The sequence below is a fragment of the Leuciscus leuciscus genome (assembly GCF_965113295.1).
Source record: "Leuciscus leuciscus genome assembly, chromosome: 4".
NCBI classification, from domain to species: domain Eukaryota; kingdom Metazoa; phylum Chordata; class Actinopteri; order Cypriniformes; family Leuciscidae; genus Leuciscus; species Leuciscus leuciscus.
Genome location: NC_138728.1, coordinates 33,872,239 through 33,894,159, shown reverse-complemented (window position 1 = coordinate 33,894,159; position 21,921 = coordinate 33,872,239). Strand labels below are relative to the sequence as shown.

The following is a 21,921-nucleotide window of genomic DNA, read 5'->3' as shown; positions in this document are numbered from 1 at the left end:
AGATAAGCTTCAACTCTCACTCCTAACTTTTTTTATAGTTTTTGAAATGTTATCCTGCTTGTCCCACCCTTAAAGTTCCACCCTGTTAGGCTATGTTATTGAGAATGTTTGTCCAATCAAAAAAAATGTAAAAACAAATCTGACATAGTTATAAAAGTTCTGTTCATCTGTAGAAGGTTAGCTAGCTAAATGTTGATCACTCAAAGAGCTATGACTAACTTAGCTCAGAATTTTCCACCCTGTTAGATTCCACCCTGTTAGGTCTATAACAGGGTGGAATGTGAAACTAACAGGGTGGAAATTCTAATAGAATTTTGTATACGTTTCTTAATCTAGTTAATTCAAATGAATTATAGTATCTTTATTTTTAATCAAATATAAATACATAAACATTTAATTTATTATGTCTGTCTTCTCTAATTTGTAAATATTTCTAGCCATCTGAAGAGAGAATTGTTTTGCCACCATGATTGATTGTGATAAGGAACCACATAGCTATTTTTTGTGTCCCTCCCCCAAAGGAAATTTTTTATTTTTTTTATTTTATTGTTTTGAAACAGTATTATATAGGTGCAGTTCCACACATTACTGATGGCAAACCATGCAGGACAATGACAAAAAGCTCATCCACTGAACCTTTTAACACTGGTGTTCCACCCGGTTATATTCCGTTCCACCCTGTTATGCTCCTTTCCACCCTGTTAGACAAGTCATTTTAAATAATAATTTGACAGCAACGTTAAATGTTTGGTATACTTTTGTCTTATTTTGTGAGGTGAGGAGCACGAACAGCATAGGCTATATATGTTTTTGAGCCAATTTAAAAAAAAATATTTATACTATTTGCAAAAATGGGCACAAAAAGTACCTGTTTTTAATAATCAAGACATATACTATTCATCAAAAATTGTTTTGCTTGTTTCAAGAAGAAAAAAAAAATCTAAGATGGTATAAGGGACATATACTACCCAAGAAAAGTTCATTATTGTTTAACATTTACATTATTAACATGTTGTGATAACTATGTATATGTCCCTAACAGGGTGGAATATTTTCATGGACAGTGTCTGAACAATCTACCCATAATAATTATTTTTTGAGTCCCTGAGCTTGACCAATATGTATTCCTTATAGTTAAACATGTCACTATTTTGGTAGAATGCTAAAAACATGAAAATCATGTACTTTTTTCCCCAACACTTATGAAGCCAAAATGTCACCGCATACCAGGAATGACCCGTGACATGACATTTCGGAATGCAGCGTCATTTAAATTGATGAAGAATTTTATATAGCGATTTTCCGACACATTCGATGAAAGAAAATAGGCCTATATGTGTTGTAAGAGCAAGAGGAGAAAACCTGATTTGACAATATCTATAACAATTTTAGGCCTTAACATGTTTGTAAATTTTGCTCAGGTTAAAAGTTAACTAAACTGCATTGTGGCATATTTCTGTGTTAAATTGTTAATTACATGTATAATTTATACACACTTAGTCTTTTATAGAACACTGTAGAGAGTATGGCTCAGGCTCTAGTAACAGCCATCTCTGGGGAGTTGACAGCAGGACACACTCACAACACCTCCGTTTCTATATACAGTAAATACACCCCCGTATCAGTACCATTACTCCCTCTATTACTCCCAACACCCCTGTTTCTACAACTGTCAGGCCTCCACGAGCCTCTATCAGCACCATTACTCCCATTACTCCCACTAGCAACACCAGCACTGATGCATCAGCCAGAGTGAACCAGGCTTTAAAGAAGTAGAATTATAACACATTATTTAAAGTTTTGTACATTTGTGACAATATAACCTTAGAATTCTAGTGTAATACCACTCATTCTCGGTACTCAATGCCACTTCATACTTTTGAAAGCTGTTATTTACTTGCATTTTCTTAGACAGTGAGTTTCCAAATATGTTTAATGCCAAAGGTGCCCCATGTCAGCCATAATACTACCATCCCACTGCAAATGTTGGCTTTACATGCTGAGGAGTGCAAACAAAATTAAAATGTGAGTTGTGTATTCATCTGCATCAGTTGTGAGTTTTGTACAGCCACATTGGCACAGCAGCAAAATAAAGTTATCTACAATGTTACACACACAATTTTGGTTTTTATTTAAATTATTGTCTTTGATCCACACTGAGTGTATGTGTACATGTCATAAAACATGTTAACACAAAGGACAATAGCTATGGTTAATATAATTTTTAAATATATTATAACTGCTTGTTAGCGTTGCTCATCTATTAAATATGTCAGTGTTATAATTGTAATTGCACTTCTGTACAGAACCCAGTACAGGCTCGCTTTAACAGCTTTTAACACTCCTGTGCCCGGGACATTGTGAGTGAGCTTTTGGGACATCATTGAGCCAGAGGTTAGGGTGAATCATGATGCCCCCACTGAAGGCCAGAACCCAAGAACCCCAAAGCAAGATCAGGAGAACATGAATGGGACAATCTTGGCTGCTGCTGTTTCTGCTCCAAACATCTGTGTTCCTGCTCTCCATGACCATTTTACATTTAACAGGTTAATACTTTTGGCCAAAGCATTGCATGATATTATAGCTTTGTTGTATTTTTTGTCTTTTTCCTAAATACTATTTATGTAAGTTTATCAGGAACAGATTGTCAAGAAATATTCTTTCCTCAATAAATGCATATATTTTCTTTTATCGTGGGTTGTGTAGTTTCTGAGCCAGGGGTACTCAATGGTCCTGTCATAATCAAACACACCTGAACAATGTCATCAAGTTGTTTTACAATTAATTCAAAATCATAGAAAGGGGTGGTTGATCTCAATTGAAACTCTGGACCTTCCCGAAGTTGTTTATGCTCTATATACATTTAGTAGTCAGATAATACAAAATAATAAAAGTGTGTTATATTTTGTTTGGTATGTTCAGACAACATCCATCTTTTTTTTTTTTATATTTAAATTACATTTAAATGAACCAAAATATGTGAAATGTCTAAAAATGTACTGTGAATGCCAATAAAAAATAAAATAAAATAAAATTCTAAAACATTTATATTTAATTACATTATAATTACATGTGGTCTATAAAACATATGTATTATATAAATAGATTATACACTAAAAAAGTAAAGCCTTTTGGAAGTATGGATGCTTGATTACAGAAATACAAATGTGTGATTGATCTGAGAAGGTTTTCCATCAAAATAAATAGTTTAAAAGAAATATTTCAGTTTTTTTTCCAGAAGACAAAGAAATCATTTTCCCCTTTTCTTTGGCCTCCCTCCCTCTCTGTCGGTTGCTTCCTGAGGTCTTCTTTCTTCGCTTTCTCGCTCTTGTCTCTCTCTTTGTTCCTCCTCCTCCATTTCCTACTATCATCTCTCCTCCTCAGTTGCTTCTCGCTCTCTCTCAGCTTCCCTGTCCTCCATCTCCCGGATTAGGTCCTCAAATCTGTTTCCTTTTTGCTCCCTGTTCTCTTTGGTTCTTGGCTCACTGAGGATGAAGTGGCCACAGCAACATCTGGGCCAGATGAGACATTAAGGCTAGGTGGACTAATGGGAGGTCTGCGCCCAATTGCCTCATCCATGGCACTGTACCACTTTCAGGATGCTGAGGTGAGCTCCCAATCCTCGCTCACCCCTCCCTGTCTTTGGACATTTCAGATCCTACAGAAATGTTCAAACAGAATTCAAAGTCAGTCATTGAATTACACAATTTAAATAGTCATTAACTGTTGCATTGATGGTAACAAAATCATTATACTTTATATATTTAAGATTTTCCCTTTTTTGACAAATGTGGCTGTTATTTAGCCTTTTACCACAAAAGCTCTGCAACAAGTGTTAAGAATACAAGAATAAAAAACTGCTTTAATAACGTGTTTAAAAGTGACAACAAATATAGATTTGTTTTTTTAATAATTATTTTCTATACTTCCTCAAAACCTTTGAGTGCAGCATTCCTCTTTCTGGTGAAGAGGGCTTCATGTGCCAAGAACTCAAACTCAAACAAGAACTCAAACTCAAACAAGAACTCGAGTTCTTCTCACTCAAACAAGACCTCGAACTCAAACAAGAACTTGAGTTCTTCTCACTTACTCAAGTTCTTCTCACTCAAACAAGAACTCAAACTCAAACAAGAACTCAAACTCAAACAAGAACTCGAGTTCTTCTCACTTACTCAAGTTCTTCTCACTCAAACAAGAACTCAAACAAGAACTCTAAGTGAGAAGAACTTGAGTTCTTGTTTGAGTGAGAAGAACTTGAGTAAGTGAGAAGAACTCGAGTTCTTGTTTGAGTTTCTCAAGTTCTTCTCACTCAAACAAGAACTCGAGTTCTTCTCACTTACTCAAGTTCTTCTCACTCAAACAAGAACTCGAACTCAAACAAGAACTCAAACAAGAGCGGGTTACATGAACAGAGCTAGACAAGATACAATGGAAACATGAGGGCTAGTTATATAAGACTAATGACTAACAAGAAAAACCTGTGAACAATCAATAACATCAACCAATCAGAACATGACACAGAAGACAAAGGAAGCACAAGTCATGATCATGTAAGCTCACGCTCGATCTGCCCAAAACCGGCATCCGACCAGCGCGGAAGGTCTTTATGTGTTACTGTCCTTTTCTCGAGGCAAAGTATTTTTTGATTAAATGCAATACATTTGAATATGTATTCTCTCATTATTTCATCTGACTCCATAAATGAAAAGGTTTTAATGATATCTGTGCATCATTAAATGTGAGCGAATGTTTGACCATTCCTTTTAACTCTTTAATGAAAATAATGTCAAAGTCAGTTAGAATAATCAAATGTAACAATTTATTATGTCAGGTAAATGTATCATGCCAATTTCATAATCAATTCAAAGATAATTCGATACAAACCCAACATTAAGATATACATGAGGGTGAGCGGTCTCACTCTCAGTCTCACGGGCTAATCTGAGGTACAGAAAGGCCCCGAATCCCCTGCTGCATTTCATTATATAGCCAGGACCTCTTTCACTTGGAAACATCTTTTAACAATGGAAATTTGCATTCAGAAGTTACATCTTTTGGGGGGGTTGAAGACCATTTGTCTAGAGACCACCTTCCTTTGTGTGTCAGTTATCCCTAAACTCTTAAAAATCTTATTACCTTTTGTTTTATTTATTTATTTGGAAATGAGACATTTGTACCAGTCGCAATGAGACATTTCAAATGATACTAAATATGTATAATATTCTATGTTAATCATTCACATTAAACCATATCTTTTTGGGCGAGTCCTTGGTGATCTTCGCATTGGGGGAGAAGGAGAGGGGGATGAGGGAAAGAGATGTAGATTAGGATGACTCTGAGGTGAGACTTTCGTCTCAATAGTGCACGAGGAGGAGTTCAAATGTTAATTTCCAGAGAGGTCCTTTGTCCTCTCAGGGTCTGGTCGCTCTTTAACCAGACTGTCCGGCATCTCCTAATTTCTAAATTCTTACAATCACATGAGGGCAAGGAAGTCACATGACAAGAAACCAGGAAATATGACTATGAGAACACAAACAAAACCAACGTGATAGTATATTGATAGCTGTTCTATTTCGTTCTTACTGACCGCCAGAGGCAGTGCTTCCCACTGAATATTATCTCTCTTGCTCATGCACAGGTCAAGTCTAATAACAACAAAGTCATCACATGACCAGGTACGTCATGGGGATCCCCTCTATTTAACCCCGTGACATCCTGCAAACTGTCCCTATAATCTTCTCGCATACGTGCAAAGATTGCAGGTCGAAGGAAAAACTTTCATTCAGAATACTTTGGTTTCCGTCTTTCACAGCCTCATAACAATCATTTTCGTGGCGTGCACTGCAGCTGGTTGTAATCATATAGAGCATTCAATTTAGGTAAGTAATATTTTTTATAAATTATATAGCTTTACATAGGTAGCTGTGTACATGACAATTTAATTGATTTTTGTTTGTTTTTCTTTGATATAGGCATATATTATATTTCTCGCAGTTGCATTATATACAAGTGTTTTCGCTCTGTTTTCTGTACTGCTACCTGGGACTTCTACCAACAGTGGGCTAAAGTATTAACACTAGTTTGGCTGTTTAAAAAAAATATATATATATATATATATATTTCGGTACCTTACCGTTATAGTCATTTGTGGCACCCAGAATGTTCTCGCTTGGGCTTCAGTAAAGCACTGCTGTGGCAGTATGGAACAGCTTAGTCTGACATGCACTGTGTGCAGGGCCACTTTACAGCAGGACGATGGACATCCTGCTTAGGCTTTGAACATTTGAAGCAGGTTCTCACTGATGATGCCTGTATGAATTGTAGCACTATGTCGTGGGAACGGAGAACTTCCAGACTAGCTGCAGTAGAGACACTCTTGACCTCAGATGCGCCTCGGCAGGGAAAAGTGACGGCTAAGCGGAAGAAGGTGGAAGCATTGAGTGTCAACCAAGGGACGCACCATCACAGAGGTTGGGAAATTCCCAGTTAGGAATTACCCATTCCTGAGGTGGATATGCTGTCAATGGCAGCCTCTCAAATCCAGTTTAAGGCCAACAAGAAGACATTGCCAGCCGGCATAAAATGCCATTCGATGAGAAGTATCTCAACATCTTGGGCAGCATTAAAAAGGGTCCCTCTAATGGACATTTGTGCAGCAGCTAATTGGTCTTCCACTGATACCTACTCCAGATACTACAGAGTTAATGTGCATGATGTCACAGGGTTAAATAGAGGGGATCCCCATGACGTACCTGGTCATGTAATGACTTTGTTGTTATTAGACTCGACCTGTGCATGAGCAAGAGAGATAATATTCAGTGGGAAGCACTGCCTCTGACGGTCATCCAGAACTCATAGAACCGTAGTTACATACGTAACTCTCGATTTGTTAGCTTGCTTTTCATCGAACACAAATGATCCTGGATTTGTCAATGCGTATAATCATAGACTAGTTATGTAACTAGTTTTGAGGTTAATTGTTAATTAGTCAGATGTTAGATAATTATATATTTTAAATATTGTTTATGCTTACTATTATTTAATGGGTCTAACGGTAAATTAATTATAATCAACACCTGCAAATGTATTCTTTTATTCAACTTTATTAAAACTGCATATGGTAATCAAATTGCACTTTTTTTTATTTCTAAAGTTCTGGAAAAAGCTGTTCTGTCACAGCTGCTCCCCTTTTTGACCGCCCACAATATACTAGAACCTTTGCAGTCATGTTTTAGATCACTTCATAGTACTGAAACAGTTTTCCTCAAAGTAACCAATGATCTTCTTCTTCTGATATTATTGGATCTTAGTGCCACCTTCGACACCATTGATCACAACATCCTACTTACTCGCCTTGATCTCCCAGACATTAGGGAGACCGCATTGTGAAAAGTGCTATAGATGTGAATTGAATAGAATTTTAAAAAAATAACACTTTTCTGCTTTTATATCAACAATCATCGTTTCTGTGACCCAGATAAAAAATTACAAATAAAACAGCACACCGTTATGCTCTTCTCATCAGGTCTATTGAACTGGTCAATTATAGCAGTGGTATGACCTGACCAGATGTAAATATAAATAAATATAGCTAAGAAACATAGCTAATGTTAGCATACACTAGTACTGTAATTTACACAAGATTGCAATACATAAATACATAAAGTGTTGTATAATGTACAACTTAATTCCCCTATTACTTCACAAAACAAACAAAAATAATTAAACATCCTAATCTTGAAAAACAGGTCCAAAATTTTTATTTACAAAATTTTATTTTTTTCTAAAAGGACATGAAATTAAAAAAAATAATAATTACTTGAAACAAATTAGCCATCATGGCCCTTCACACAAAGAAGAAATACATGAACGACATACATTTAAAACCACAAGTTGACCAACATGATCATAATAAAATGGTTCTGAAAAACACAGACATGGATGAATTTCCACCACTTCATTACCATTCGTAACTATTTTTTGGGGCCAGACAAACAACAAGGCCCCAAGTGAGTCCAACAAACTTCTGATCAAAAATGGAGAACAATTCATCACCAGATGCTGTTCCATCACAGGATGCAAAGAGTGGCTAGAAATATTGAAAAGAACAAAGAGGACAATATATTAGATATATTACAAAACATAATGATACAGTCAGAGACAGATAGAGGGATGACAGATACAGCTAGAGACAGATAGAAAATATTAAAAGTTTACAATTAAGGAAAAAAATAGATCTGTGTGTGTGTGTGTGTGTGTGTGTGTGTGTGTGTGTGTGTGTGTGTGTGTGTGTGTGTGTGTGTGTGTGCACAGAAATTCCACTGATAATCCATCACTTTGCTCGGAAGAGTGGCAACATGTGGGTTCACAGCAACCTGTTTCTCACCATTTGCCCTGTCGTTTTAGATGGCAATTTTCCTCTCGACTTCTTTGTTCCTCTTTCCGGATTAATACATACAAAGTGCCTAAAGGGTCAGGAAACAGACAATATGTAATTAAGATTGGTTTTAAGTTTTTGAGGCTTGTAATCATGTTTTTGAAATTGGACCATATATTAGAGCATATGTATGTCCACTAGGGCTGTCCCCGACTATGGATTTTCATAGTCGAATCAGAATCATCATGTCTTGCCTATAGTCGACTAATAGTCGAATCATGTGTATGGGGGCGGGGCTTTAACGTTTCAAAGCCGCGATGTACAGAAAATCACACAAAGATATAGAAGAAAATGTATAAAAACATTTTTGATCAATAAAACTAAGAAATAACATAAATAACTCCAGAAAGGCCACACTGCAGATTTGCATTTCACATGCAAATCAAATTAAATCGGCTAAATTACCTGTGCGAGCAGGCCAGCCTACAGCACAACATCGATGCACCGAAAAAATAAACAATTAATTTACTAAATTAAATTAGAACAGAATATACCTTTCTAATAAATAAAAATACAAAACGAAATAAATCAGAATTAAGTCACAGGATGAGGAGCAAATGTGTGCAAAATGCCTAAAGTGCAGGGGAACATATATTCAAAACACAAGCCACAAATAGTTAGATTAGATAACCCTGACAGATTAATAAATAAAATAAAAATAAAGAAATTATTAAAATAACGATAGTAGCCAGAATTTTCAACTTTGTCTTTTTAACTGCAGAAACAACAATAAATGCTAAACTGGAGAGGCAGTCTTTTTAGCTAAAAATGTTCACAGCATCCAAAAATAAAATTAGAACCGGCTGAAAAGTTTTGAAATCACTTGTACCTGATCGAGAGAACAAATCCAGTCTTTCACTCTGTCTGTGTCCGTTGGAGTCTTTTCAAATTGTGCGCGCGGATAAAATACATTCTAACGTGAAACCCAGTCTATGCGTGAAACATGTTAACGTTGGCCGGCAGAAGTGCGATCGTGGTTTTCCTGATGCTAAATCCAGCCTTGGAGAATATCCTTTCTAATCGTGTACATCCACACTTTAGATTTTCTTATCCCAGACATTGTTAAAGATTTAAATCCTTGCCGCGAAGACGCTCCTCTGTCGGTCACGGATTGAAAGTGAAACTTAAATCTGTCACGGGGTGTTTGGATTTATTCACGCACGTTAAAAAATATTTATTAAAAGCTTCTTTCTTTGCACATTTTTATATAGGCCTGCCTACAGCATTATCATATTAGGCTGAATATATTTACATAAAAGCTAGTTCTATGTGAAATCAGACATTGAGCGCCCTCATATAGCCAAAGTGGCATGATCCTCGTTTCATAACACCTCTGCGAAGATTCGACCGTGAGATCGGTAGTCGAATCAGGCTCCTCCTATCGAAGCATCGAATCTTCGACTATTCGGGGTCACCCCTAATGTCCACTAATTAAAACACCTGATTTAACTCATTAGCTTGCTAGTGTTAAAGAGGGAGACATCTAAATCTTATTCACCCTAAAACTTATCTCTTCTCGAGTTGAGAAACATCGTGTCAAAGGCCTCAACAGATAATATATCTATAAAATCAAGTTCTGATATTGGATACATGTGTAAAATGCAGGCTAGGTTGTTAAGAATTCAATCATTACCTTTGAATGAACTCCAAGGTACAGACTGGCTCCTCCTGATTGAATATGTAATATGCTGTGAACAGTATGGCAAGGCCAGACAGGAAGCTGGGCTGAATGCCCTCCTCACACACAACTTGGCCTTCCAGTGTCCACTTGTCAAAGTGTCTCCTAAAACAATACCACATGTGACAATAGTTATTTTTAACTACACCATTTTTATGTTTCAGCTTTTTACATTTAAACTAGTATTCAGAGTGCAGGAAATAAAGTTAACTCTGTTAACTTTATTTAAAAGAAAGCTCGTGAAAGTCTTTATATTTTTATTTTTGCTAAGGTGACAATTTTAACATTTTACACACCCTGGGGACATCAAAGACTTATTTTACATCTTGTGAAAAGGGCATTATACCACCCCTATAATTTGTAACCATAAGGTCGTATGTCCACCTAAGTGTTTTTAGCCAGCTAAAAACGCTAGGCGCTCTACTGAAAACACCTAGCTATGGGTGCTTGAGAGCGTTTTGGCAGCGCACGAGCGCAGTATTATTTTCAGTTGAGAGACTTTGCTTATTATGATACGGAATATCCGTGAAAGTGTTACTAGTATCTCATTTCACACATATTTTGTTTCTGTGTTGATTCTATATTAAAATATCGATACAATGTAACATATTTTCTCTGGCTCTTGTTTTACTCTTGTTGTAATCTGTTGACGTTGCACAAGCAGAATGTGGCGGTTGGTCGGTGTGGTATAAGTCCTGCCTCTCCTCCACTGTGATTGGTTGGTTGGGTAAAAAGTGACAATGATGAGCGCTGCGTTTTACCCAAAGTTGAACATTCTTCAACTCTCGGCGACCTGTAAAAAAGCAGAGCGCTCAGCGCTTCAGCGTGAAAAAAACACTCAGCGCCTCGTTACGCTCATGGCGTGTTAAAAATGCGGCATTCCCATTGAAAACAACTGAAAAAACACACCAGCCGCGTGAAAAACACTTTGATGGACACACGGCCTAAGCGTAAAAATGACTATGGAGTGTGGGTGTCACCCGGTATCGTCAAAACAAAATTTCACAGGATCCTCATTTTTTGTGATATCAACCTGTTAAGTCCCCGGCTTGTCTAGGGGTGTGGGACTAACAAACAGATTTACCCAGGGTGGAAAAACCAAGGATGACTCAAAACATGTGTCAAGTTCATGCATTTGTTTATTTCACTACAAAAATACTCAATAAAGAAGTGCAACACGGCTCCCACCGCGTTACTGAAAACACACGCGGAGATTGCCCACCGCTCACCACGCCGACTTCCAGCTAATCGGGAATCTCGGTCCGACAGCTGTCTCCACAGAGTCACTTCACAGACGGCGCGGGGAGAAGCTAAATCAGCACCCAGCAGATCGCGCTACAATCCACACAGTAATCCACACAGTCTGACGCGAGCCGCCCAGGAAAAGTGAGAGAGTCGAGAGCACTTCACTGGCTCATCTTATACACCCCACTAATTGCCACTGATCCGCTTCAGCTGCGGGATTCTCACCGCGCCAGATTCAAGACACCTGCAGAAGAGAGACAGAAAACACCCACAGCAACACACAAAACACGCACACAGACCTCACGGGTCGTAACAAACCTGTGATTTGGAAAACGACTTGGTTAGATTTTTGGTTTTCTTGCAAGAAAAGCACAGATACACACCGTAAATCATCATGACTCACAAACACACACTGATCTTACTGTCTATATGAGGATTCATTAAACATTTATTCTGACGTGTTATTTCACTGACAGAAGTTCAACTGTAGTATTGATGTAATTGTTATACAATACACAGACATGAAGAGTGGAGATCCAAGCGCAGCTTTATTTGACAGTAGTCCAGAATCAATACAGCAGGCAAAGGGTCAAAACACATATAAACCATCCGAGATTCAAACACAAAGCAGGTACCGCAGGAAAACAGGGAAATGCAGGAAACTGAGGGTCCAGAAATGCAGTGGTAACATTTACCAAAAAAAAACCCCCAAAAAACCTAGCAATGAATGACAGAGTGAACCAGGCTTTATAGACAGAACAAACAAGGCTAATAAGCAACAGCTGTAGACGGGTGATGATGAAACAGGGCAGAGGAGTTAGGAATTATAAATACTATTAAAGTGTGAGAATTAAACTGTGCAAGTCAATGAAAGTGCGCAGCTCTGATAAACCTTTAGCTAAAAAAAACATTAGCGTGACCACTGCGCATCACACTCAACTCGTCAAGTTACTGACTGACAGCTTGTTCCGCTGTACATAATTAATGCTATAAATCTCAGAGAGATTCAACCAAGTATATGAGTCATTATTAAACATTCAACACACATCAAAATGACTCATGGATACGAAAGAGGGCATTTTTTCACATTCTAGATGAAACTGGAAAAAATGCATCTGGTTGTTAAAGTATATACATGCACAAATGTAAATTTTACTCCTCCTAAAATGGTAAAAAATAAACATGTGAGAGTGTGTTATAACAGCTCCTGATACACAGATATATCAGCGCTATTACAGTAGTTTCTGCGCTACGCATCGCGGAGAGAAGTTGAGCATCTCGTCAGCGACGTGAAAACTGAAAAGCAAATGAAACTGAAAGTTCAGCGTCACATGCTGAAGCTCAACACACAGTCGTCTTCATTAAAAGTAGTGACACTAAATTATCTTTCCAGTGCTGATGCCGCTTCTATGATCTTGAAATTGTTTGATGATAAATAAAATCAAGCTCATATCTTGCTTTCTTTAATGTGAACTCAGTGATGTGAAGTTCAGTGTAAATGGAAGTTCTAACGGATAGCGATCCAATCAGAGTGATTAACTCAGAAACTTAAAAATGGCCCCTTCATGACAACAAAGTTGCCAACCCCTTCTCTATAACATCTCACTGTTACTGATTTATCATACAGCTCAAAGCATTATGGGTAGAATCTCTCTACAGTCTGTTCTCATTCATCAACACAGTTTCACTGATGATCCTAAATAAACACTAAACCCAGGATAGAGCGGTTGAGTGAATGTGGTCTGGACTGTGTGGATGAGGCTCATTGTGTCAGAGACGCTGTAGAAGGACAGAGTTCCTGCACTGTGATCCACATACACTCCTATTCTCCTGCTGATGGACTTTACTGGGAGTTTAGTCTCTTTCTTATTGTGTATGAATAAGTATCTGGAGGAAGAGCAGATCAAACTCCAGGACTGATCATTATATCCAAACAAACACTCATTACCCGATCCCTTCCTGCTGATGCTCTTATATGACACTGATATTTCCACACCACCAAACACACCATCACTCCACTCAATCTCCCAGTAACAGCGTCCACACACACTCTCTCTACACAACACCTGACACACATCAAATCTGTCTGGATGATCAGGATACGGCTGAAGCTCTGGGTAAGTGTCAGTAATCACTCTGTTCCTCTCAGACAGACGGAGGTGTTTATTCACTGTGTTCAGATCCAGAGTGAACTGATGAGAATCTGATGGAGAGAAAACACATCAGAATCAGGAATTATGAATCTGTCTGATCTTTTATTATAGCTGAACTCTTCATGTTCAATATATCAGCAGTGTCTCAGTAGTCAAGTCACCTTTATTTATTTAGCGCTTTGATCAATACAGATTGTTTCAAAGCAGTTTTACAGTGATAACAGGAAAATAATGCAACAAAGTTTGTTTCGTCTGTACAGCAGATCTAGAGGAAAATAGTGTCATTGTCCAGCTTAAGTAAATTCAGTGTTGATTCATTTCTGATGTAATAAAGTTATTAATTTAGTTCATTTATCTATACAGCCGCTCTGGAGAAAGCAGTGATGTCATCGTCCAGCTCAGTTCAGTTCTCATATAATGGTGTCAATGCAGGAAGAGCAATAATATGGTTTACTAGTTTACCAGATATCCTGTGCAAATCATCATTTACATCAGTGTATCATTTACTGTATATTAATGGTTATTATTCTGTGTTTATTATAATTATGCCTAATATATACGCCATTCAAATATGTGGGGTCAGTATGATTTTTTTATAATAATTTAATCTACAACATTTGTAATCATTCTAGGCCTATTGTTGGTGATTTTCAGTGCTGTAGCCTTTGGCAATCTTGAGCTTTCTTTAAATTTATATCCATTTCCTCAAACGTTAAAGAGATTTGTTACAAAATCATGTTTAGGATAAATCCATAGAGGAATATTTACAGAAGAGATTTCAGTTTGTTCTTACTTTCCTGAAGCTTTTTTACTACTGTGATTTTACCTCTAAATCTTGGATGAATGTTTTTAATTGGCTTTCAATGAAAAATAATTATAGTTATTCATTAGTTTTAGAGGACATCCTGTTTGTGAAGAATATGTTGAATCCCCTGATTTACATCTTTGTTAAAGTCACGAGTCAATTTGCTTTTGCTTCCAGCGCCCCTCGATGTTGAGAAACACTAATTTACATGTTCAACAATAAACCTCTTCTGTCATGTTTTCTTTTTACAGGAAGAACATGAAGACACTCAGTGAGTTTCTCTGCTTGTTTTCTTAGTGACTTACATTGTAGGAAGTCGTTCCTGGTTCTGGGAACAATGTTGGTGAAAGTGACTGTGGAAATCAACAGACATGAAGAGTGTGATTATCATGTCAAGAGAAAATGATCCCTGCATCCGTTCCTAAGACATTTCTAATATGATCTTCTACATGATATGAGATGATGGAGGATGATTTCTGAGAGCTGATGAATCTCCAGGACTTTACCTCTGTCAGAGATCTTCTTCAGCTCCTCTTGGCAGAAATCCTCCAGTTTGTCTCTCAGCTGACGGACAGATTCTCTCACAACATCAAAAGAGGAGAGAGAACTGAAGGGATTGTCATTTACGTCTGTAGATTCAGGAGGAGCTGAGAGAGACTGGAAACTCTACAGAAAACAGAAATCAAAGCTCATCACATCCACACTTCATCAATAACCTGCACTACTGTCAGATTTGAAAAAGTTATCTCAGAGATTTCCAGAGCTGAACTGCATTTATAAGTGCGTCTCTTTCAGTAGAAGAAGATCAGATGAGAGTCTGACTGATGATGATATAATAACCGAACACACAGATCAACACTTCAGTCAACGGCTCATTCTGCTCTCATGAAATGTTTCTCTGTGAGTCTCTTGCTCAAGTCCACTATGACCCTGTTCTTCTAGATCTCTGTTACCTGCAGGAAATGGATGTGATCCTGTGTGTGTGAAAGCTGCTCCAGCTCAGCGTCTCTCCTCCTCAGATCATTGATCTCCTGCTCCAGTCGCTCCAGTCGTCCTTCAGCTCGACTCACTGCAGTCTTTTCCTGATCTCTGATCCGCTGTGTCGCCTCAGAGCGGCTTCTCTCAATGGAGCGGATGAGCTCAGTGAAGATCCTCTCACTGTCCTCCACTGCTGTCTGTGCAGAGCGCTGTTAGGACACACATCACAATCACACAGTGGCTTCAGTGAGTCCTGACTGAGACGTCTCAAACTTCTCTTCTTCTCCAGACTCACCTTATGAGACGCCACAGCCTCTCTCAGCTGCTGAAGATCTTTCTCTCTCTGCTGGATCCTCTGCTGGAACGACCTCTGCGTCTCCTTCAGCTGGTGCTAAAGGACAAACCAATGACAGGAGAAACATCAACTTTAACAGATATGAATCCAGTATCAGTGAAGTGGTGAGACTGAGGGGTTAAAGGTCATTCATAAGTGCCAGCATAATTTCTTCAATGCCTATCTTTATATGGATAGTTCACCTATAAATGTAAATTATTTCATTGTTTACTCATCCTCATGTCTTTGCAAAATTTCTGAAGACTGTCTCTGTTTCTAAAGCCCAAATCAAATATGGTGATGTCAATAACCTCAAATCTCACTGGCTCATGTGACATCATGACTAATCATGCCTCCATATTTTATTTTTCTTATCACTTCAGAAGTCTCAGACTCCACATTTGTATGCCCTTCACTCACTAACTTCCCTCTGTCTTGTTCACTCTGTCATTGCTTGCGTTGCACGAGTGCCCACTACTGGTTTACATAGAACACACTTGATCACTTAATTCACAATTGAGATGGTGTCACGGTTCATGGATTCATTGACTCATTCTCTCTCCCTGTGTGTGTGTGTGTGTGTGTGTGTGTGTGCTTGTGTTGATTTTGGCTGATCAGCTCATTAGCACCAGCTGTGGCTCGTCATTCTCGGCTGTCCCGTCTGTGTTCCTTGAACTACTCTTCGTTTCTCTACTGGTTCTCGGTTCCTGGCTTCCTGATCATTCCTGCGGTGACTACAGAAGATCTGGTGTTTGCCCACAATAAACAGTCGATCATTCGCTACTGAATCTGCCTCTGCTTCATCACAGCTGGTTTATTATTAAACCCCCTTTTTACTTATGAAGTTGTTTTATGCACCGTTCTATATGCATATGAGCTGTTGGAGAAAATATATTAAATATATAAAATCCTGTAGGTAAAAAGCTGTTGGGGAAAAATAGAATTACACAAACAAAACAAAAATATCAATAGCTAAAAGTGTTATAATAATTCATATACACTATTTATGTAATTAATTCTCAAAATAATTAATATATCATACACTTCAGTTCAGCGTGATCTGCTGTGACGTCACAATCAAGTTGAATTGTGGGATATAGAGGAGCTTGAAGTACATCAGAGTAGACTCACTCCCTCTGTCAAAATCGAGCGGTCGAGGGTCTGTCCATATAAACTTCCCTCTTATACTTCACGAAGTGTAACGCCTTTCAAAATGGCGACAGGGATTCCCAGAGAAGGAAGTTTGCGAGTGCGTATCTAAAAGTGGAGTGTAACACAGCCTAGTTTACCCCCCTTGGTGTTGTTATGGATTTCTTTAATGCTACCTTAATGTCCTTTTTGAAGATTGAGCTTTTGGACCCTATTGACTTTCAATATATGGACAGATGAGATATTCCTTAAAATACCTTCTTTTGTCTTCATCAGAAAAAAGAAAGTCATACCAGTTTGAAATAACTTGAATGAGAATTGAACTTGAAAACGATGAATGTTCATTTTGTTGGGTGAACTGCTGGTTTAAAGGGTCCTATTATGCTTTTTTCCATGTACATCTTTCTTTAGTGTGTAATGTTGCTGTTTAAGCATGAAAATGTCCCTCCAGAGGGAGTTATTCTCTATATCAGTGTCACTGTTTCTGAAATTCCTGAAACATTATAGTCTTGAATTTTCTTCCGGGAACAAACTGTCACAATATTTCTCAATAAATAAATGAATGCCCTGAATTACGTTAAATAAAGGAGTGAGGTCTGGTTGAGTCGTGTTAGTAGTGTGTTGAATGAGCCTGTAAATGATCATAATGGGATCTCTGTAAGTTCATACCTGTTTCTCTGTCCTCTGTGCTGCCGCTGATACAGTGTCGTGGTTTTTATGTTCATCCATCACACACAGCAAACATATACACTTCTGATCAGTGCGGCAGAAAACCTCGAGGAGCTTGTCGTGTTTCTGGCAGATCATCTCCTGCAGTCGTCCAGTGGCATCAGTCAGATTGTGTCTCTTTCCTTTAAACCAACTCTCATGTTGTTCAAGGTGATTCTGACAGTAAGAGTTCAGACACACCAGACAGGACTTGACGGCTCTGTGTTTTCTTCCAGTACAGACGTCACACTGCACATCTCCAGCTCCAGTGTAACAGTCAGCAGCAAGTTTAGTCTTCTTCAGTTTCTCCACCATTTCAGCCAGAATGGTGTTTTTAGCTAAAGCAGGTCTTGGCCTGAAGGTCTGTCTGCACTGAGGACAGCTGTAGACTCTCTTCTCATCCTCCTGATCCCAGCAGTCTGTAATACAGATCTTACAGTAACTGTGTCCACAGTGGATAGTCACTGGATCCTTCAGGAGATCCAGACACACTGAACACATGAACTCATCCTGAGATATTCTGGCTTCTGCCATTTTACTGCATGAATACAGAGACACAAACACACAACAGCTCAACTACACTTCAGTTTCACTTTCCCTGAAGTGATTCCTGTTTCCTGGTTCTGTGTTTGAGTGACGTGTGTAAAACAGGCGTGTCTGTAAAGCAGTGTGACGAGGCGTGATGTTAAGAACACTATTGTGAGTGTGTATGTGTGTGTGTGTATGTGTATATATACAGTGCTTGGCTGAAAACTTCCTTCCACTCACAAAGAAAACACTTTTTAAAAACTCTCAGCAACACCACATTTGTACCTGCTTCTACTTGACCCATCCTGAATGTTGTTGCACTTTCAGCTTATAAAGTGGAAGCTCCACTCACATGGATTAAGCCGTGTTAACTCAACAAGTACTGATAGTTCTCAACCAGAATAATACCTCTGCCTTTCCCGTGGCGAACATTAGGGACGTGTATTTGCTGCCGTTTACCGCTAAGTGGCGCTATAATCACAGACTTTGAAAAGTTAGAAAGTGAACAGTTCATTCTCAACCAGCAGATACATTCAAGTGAAACCATTGTAGTAAAATGAGTTCATAATCACAGTACTGAAATGACTTTATAATTTGCATAGAATTTAAGTAACGTAAACGTTAACACTATGAGCCCTTCATTTTTTCTACACTAGAGGTGTTAATGTTTAACAGTTGCACAATTATGTATTCAACAAGAAGCAAGCATGATTGTAACCATTTAAATAACAACCAAACTTCTGCTAATGATCAGTTAATATCCCAGTTATGTGCTCTATGAAATAATGGTTCTTATATGGCTCTTTGTCTGGGTAAAAAAGCACTATAAAATGTAACATGTAAAACATGTAGGTAAATTTGTATGCATTATTTAATTGTTTAAATGTTTGTATCATGAGCTATTAATCGTAGAGACAATTGGTGAACCTTTTTTCTTTTAAATGTAATCCTAGGCATAATTTGCAAGTGGGACGTGTGGAACATGTGCACAACACTTTTGGAAACCCTTTGAGGCACTGATCTACCTAAAACAAAGTAAACATCTCCAGTTGACTAGCAAATTATTATTTTCATTGGTTTGTGTTAAGAGGCGATATGGCCCTGGATGTGTTTTTGAAATCATGAAAAGTGTTCATTGCTCCTGTTATTAGTATAAATGGCTTATCTTCACACAGACGAGCGCTTCACAGACGGGTGAAATCACAAAACCAAATCCACACTAACAATGAAGCATGCTTTGATAGGCTTTGATAGGCTTGGGAGCTCAGTTGTGAGCGGGATAGAGCGGATAAAAGTAAATATAGTGTGCTTCGTCTCAGGAGCTGACTTGAGTTAGCTTAAAGTGAGGGAGGGTGCATTGTTTGCATTTGGACACTTAAAATGACACACAGTAACACTAAAACAACAACAGAGAAACATATTTTTCTCATCATAAACACTGACTAGTTCTAAAAAACCTATACCCTAAATTAGGGAAAGACGACATTTTTACTTCAAGCATTTGGATAAAAAAAGTAACCCAGCATAGAAAAACATACAAAACAAAATGAATACCTGTGGCCTCTGATGATACATTGGGGTCTTATGAAGCGAAACGATTGGTCTGTGCAAGGTAATCTAATGTTGTAAACTGCTCCATTTTAAATGGATTACTGTTACAATGAGTCTTGTGCTTTATGAAGCTTGAAAATAATGATTGCCTTGATAAAATGGAAGGAAAAAAATGTACTGTAGATATTAAAATATCTATATGGCAGTTTGCAGTATGTGGCAGTTTGAAAATTATACTGAATATTTATATTTTCCAGGTATCGTATTGAAGTTAGTAATTCCAGTATCATGACCACTAATTCATGTTCTTTGTCAATAAGGTAAAAGTGTTTTGTTGGAAGTAGCTATTTTCTACATAGATTGAATATATTTTAGCATTTCATTAAATATCGCCGGCTAAAAAGTATCTAGTAACTAGGGGTGCTTTCACACCTGCCTCATTTAGTTCGGTTGAATCGCACTAGAGTTCGTTTTCCCCATTGGTGCGGTTCATTTGGGCAGGTGTGAATGCGGCAATCACACTCGGGTGCGTACCAAAAGCAGACCAAACAAGCGTACCGAGACCTCCTGGAAGAGGTGGTCTCGGTACGCTTTGAAACGAACTCTGGAGCGGTTCGTTTGTGGTGAGAACGTGATCCGACCTCGAACAGAACCAACTGCCAAAGAACTGTGCATTTTTGGACTAAGCCAGTTGCCGTAGTGCATTATAGGATGAGGAGAAATGTTTGTTGACAGTTTGCAGCTCGCGGACAAACTTGGAATTGTGAGGAGGTGCGGAGCCTGATTGAAATTATTATTAACATTATTTTCGAGCTGCATCCTCGGTTCATTCTCAAATATTATTGTTTGTCTAAAGTCGTGTAGACAAACTATATGAAAAAATATGACCAAGGATACAATCAGCCCACGCAGTCGTCTCTCCGTAGTAAACAGCGGTGTGTTGTCTGCCGGATTTTCCACCTCTTTGTTTACTTCCGGGAGTTCTGTTGAAATTTTCCCGCACGTTAATTCTGACCAAACGAAGTGCAGTTATGGAAATGCGTTCCGAGTGATGTGGATGCTGTCACGTGACTGCATTTTGGTTCGTTTTATCAACTCATAAACTGATTCGGACCAGAGCGATCAGTGTGGTGTGAAAAGGAACCAAAACGCCTTAAAAATGCTACAAAGTATCATTTTTCGCCCTTGGTCCGGACCAAATGATCCGTAGTACTCTGAGTTGTTTTTTAAAAGAGTACTTTTTACTTTTACTTACACAATTTTTGGACACCAGTACTTTTATTTGTAATTGAATAATATCAGCAATGTAACACTATTCTTGTACTTAAAGGTCCCATGACATGCTACTTTTTGTAGGCTTTAATATAGGCCTTAGTGGTCCCTACTACTGTATCTGAAATCTCTTTCCAAAAATTCAGCCTCGGTGCAGAATTATAGCCACTACAAGCCAGTCCCAGAATGAGCTTCCTTCAGACAGGCCGTTTCGGTGTCTGTAGCTTTAAATACTAATGAGGAGGAGAAAGGCGGCGCGAGGTGGAGGGTGGGTGTGGCCTTGACCATCTTGCGCAACGGGAACGTGGCGTGCATGTTTACGTTGGATATAGCAATGGCAAGAAGACACGCAGTCTTTCAAGCATTTCAGTTTGACCCAGAATCTGATCCAGATGGAGAAGCAACGGATGAAGAAGTTGCAACTCAGCGGCTCCAGCAGGACGTTTCCGAATGGTCAGTTTAAAATATTATGTCTGGATACGGTACTTTATTCGGATGGTTTAGTTATTATCATGTAGCTAACGCGAACCTACTGTTGCCTTTTCATGAGAGATCTGTAACGTCTGTATTTATCTTATTACAATATCATCAAGCTCTGCGATCTTGAAATGCGGATATCGCGCGCGCCATATAACCAACAGGAAAACGGTTATCCAAATAACAAAGACGTGTACAACACTCACGTTACAGTGTGTGTATTCACACACATAAACTGCATAGCTGCATAGCTAATGTTACAGCCACATTCTACGTGTAAAATCTAGGTAACGTTAACCATAAACAGTAAAGCAACACACTTATATATCATTAGTTGACTTACTTGTCCGAGGTGTGTAGCTGAGCCAAAGAGAGTGATCCAGACTTTAGTTTCAGACGTTCAGCAAGCCCAGCTCTGTATTGACCCTTCGGTGTTCATTTGTACATCCAATTATTGAGCAATTGTTATGCTTCGCTCGCTCAAAAGCCATGATATCTCTCGTCTCGTGGACAAACTAAAATCGCGCGCGCGCGTTCCTACTTCCTAGCGCATTTTCTCATGGGCGGAAAATCTCTGGGCGGGCAAAGCAGAGACAGGGGAGGTAA

General features: G+C 38.5%; 1 protein-coding gene and 1 long non-coding RNA gene across 3 annotated transcripts in view; one reads left to right on the top strand and one right to left on the bottom strand.

Moving 5' to 3' along the window:
• LOC309497351 (tripartite motif-containing protein 16-like) overlaps positions 1–18,084 on the bottom strand; it is a 35,138-nt gene extending 17,054 nt beyond the window's left edge. The window contains exons 1-6 of one of the 2 annotated variants that reach the window (XR_014205511.1): positions 17,449–18,084; positions 15,592–15,687; positions 15,272–15,505; positions 14,825–14,984; positions 14,624–14,671; positions 12,078–13,563 (exon numbers count right to left, since the gene is read on the bottom strand). Coding sequence is in view for 1 of the 2 variants with exons in the window: in XM_082167582.1 (XP_082023708.1) it covers positions 13,034–13,563; positions 14,624–14,671; positions 14,825–14,984; positions 15,272–15,505; positions 15,592–15,687; positions 17,449–18,021 (1,641 nt within the window). In the remaining variant the exon portion in view is untranslated. Of the gene's footprint in view, positions 1–11,236; positions 13,564–14,623; positions 14,672–14,824; positions 14,985–15,271; positions 15,506–15,591; positions 15,688–17,448 lie in introns of those variants that run through there. The other variant, XM_082167582.1, reaches the window with a different exon arrangement.
• Positions 1–21,921, top strand: part of LOC309497483 — a 110,926-nt gene that overhangs the window by 20,184 nt on the left and 68,821 nt on the right. The window lies entirely within an intron of this gene.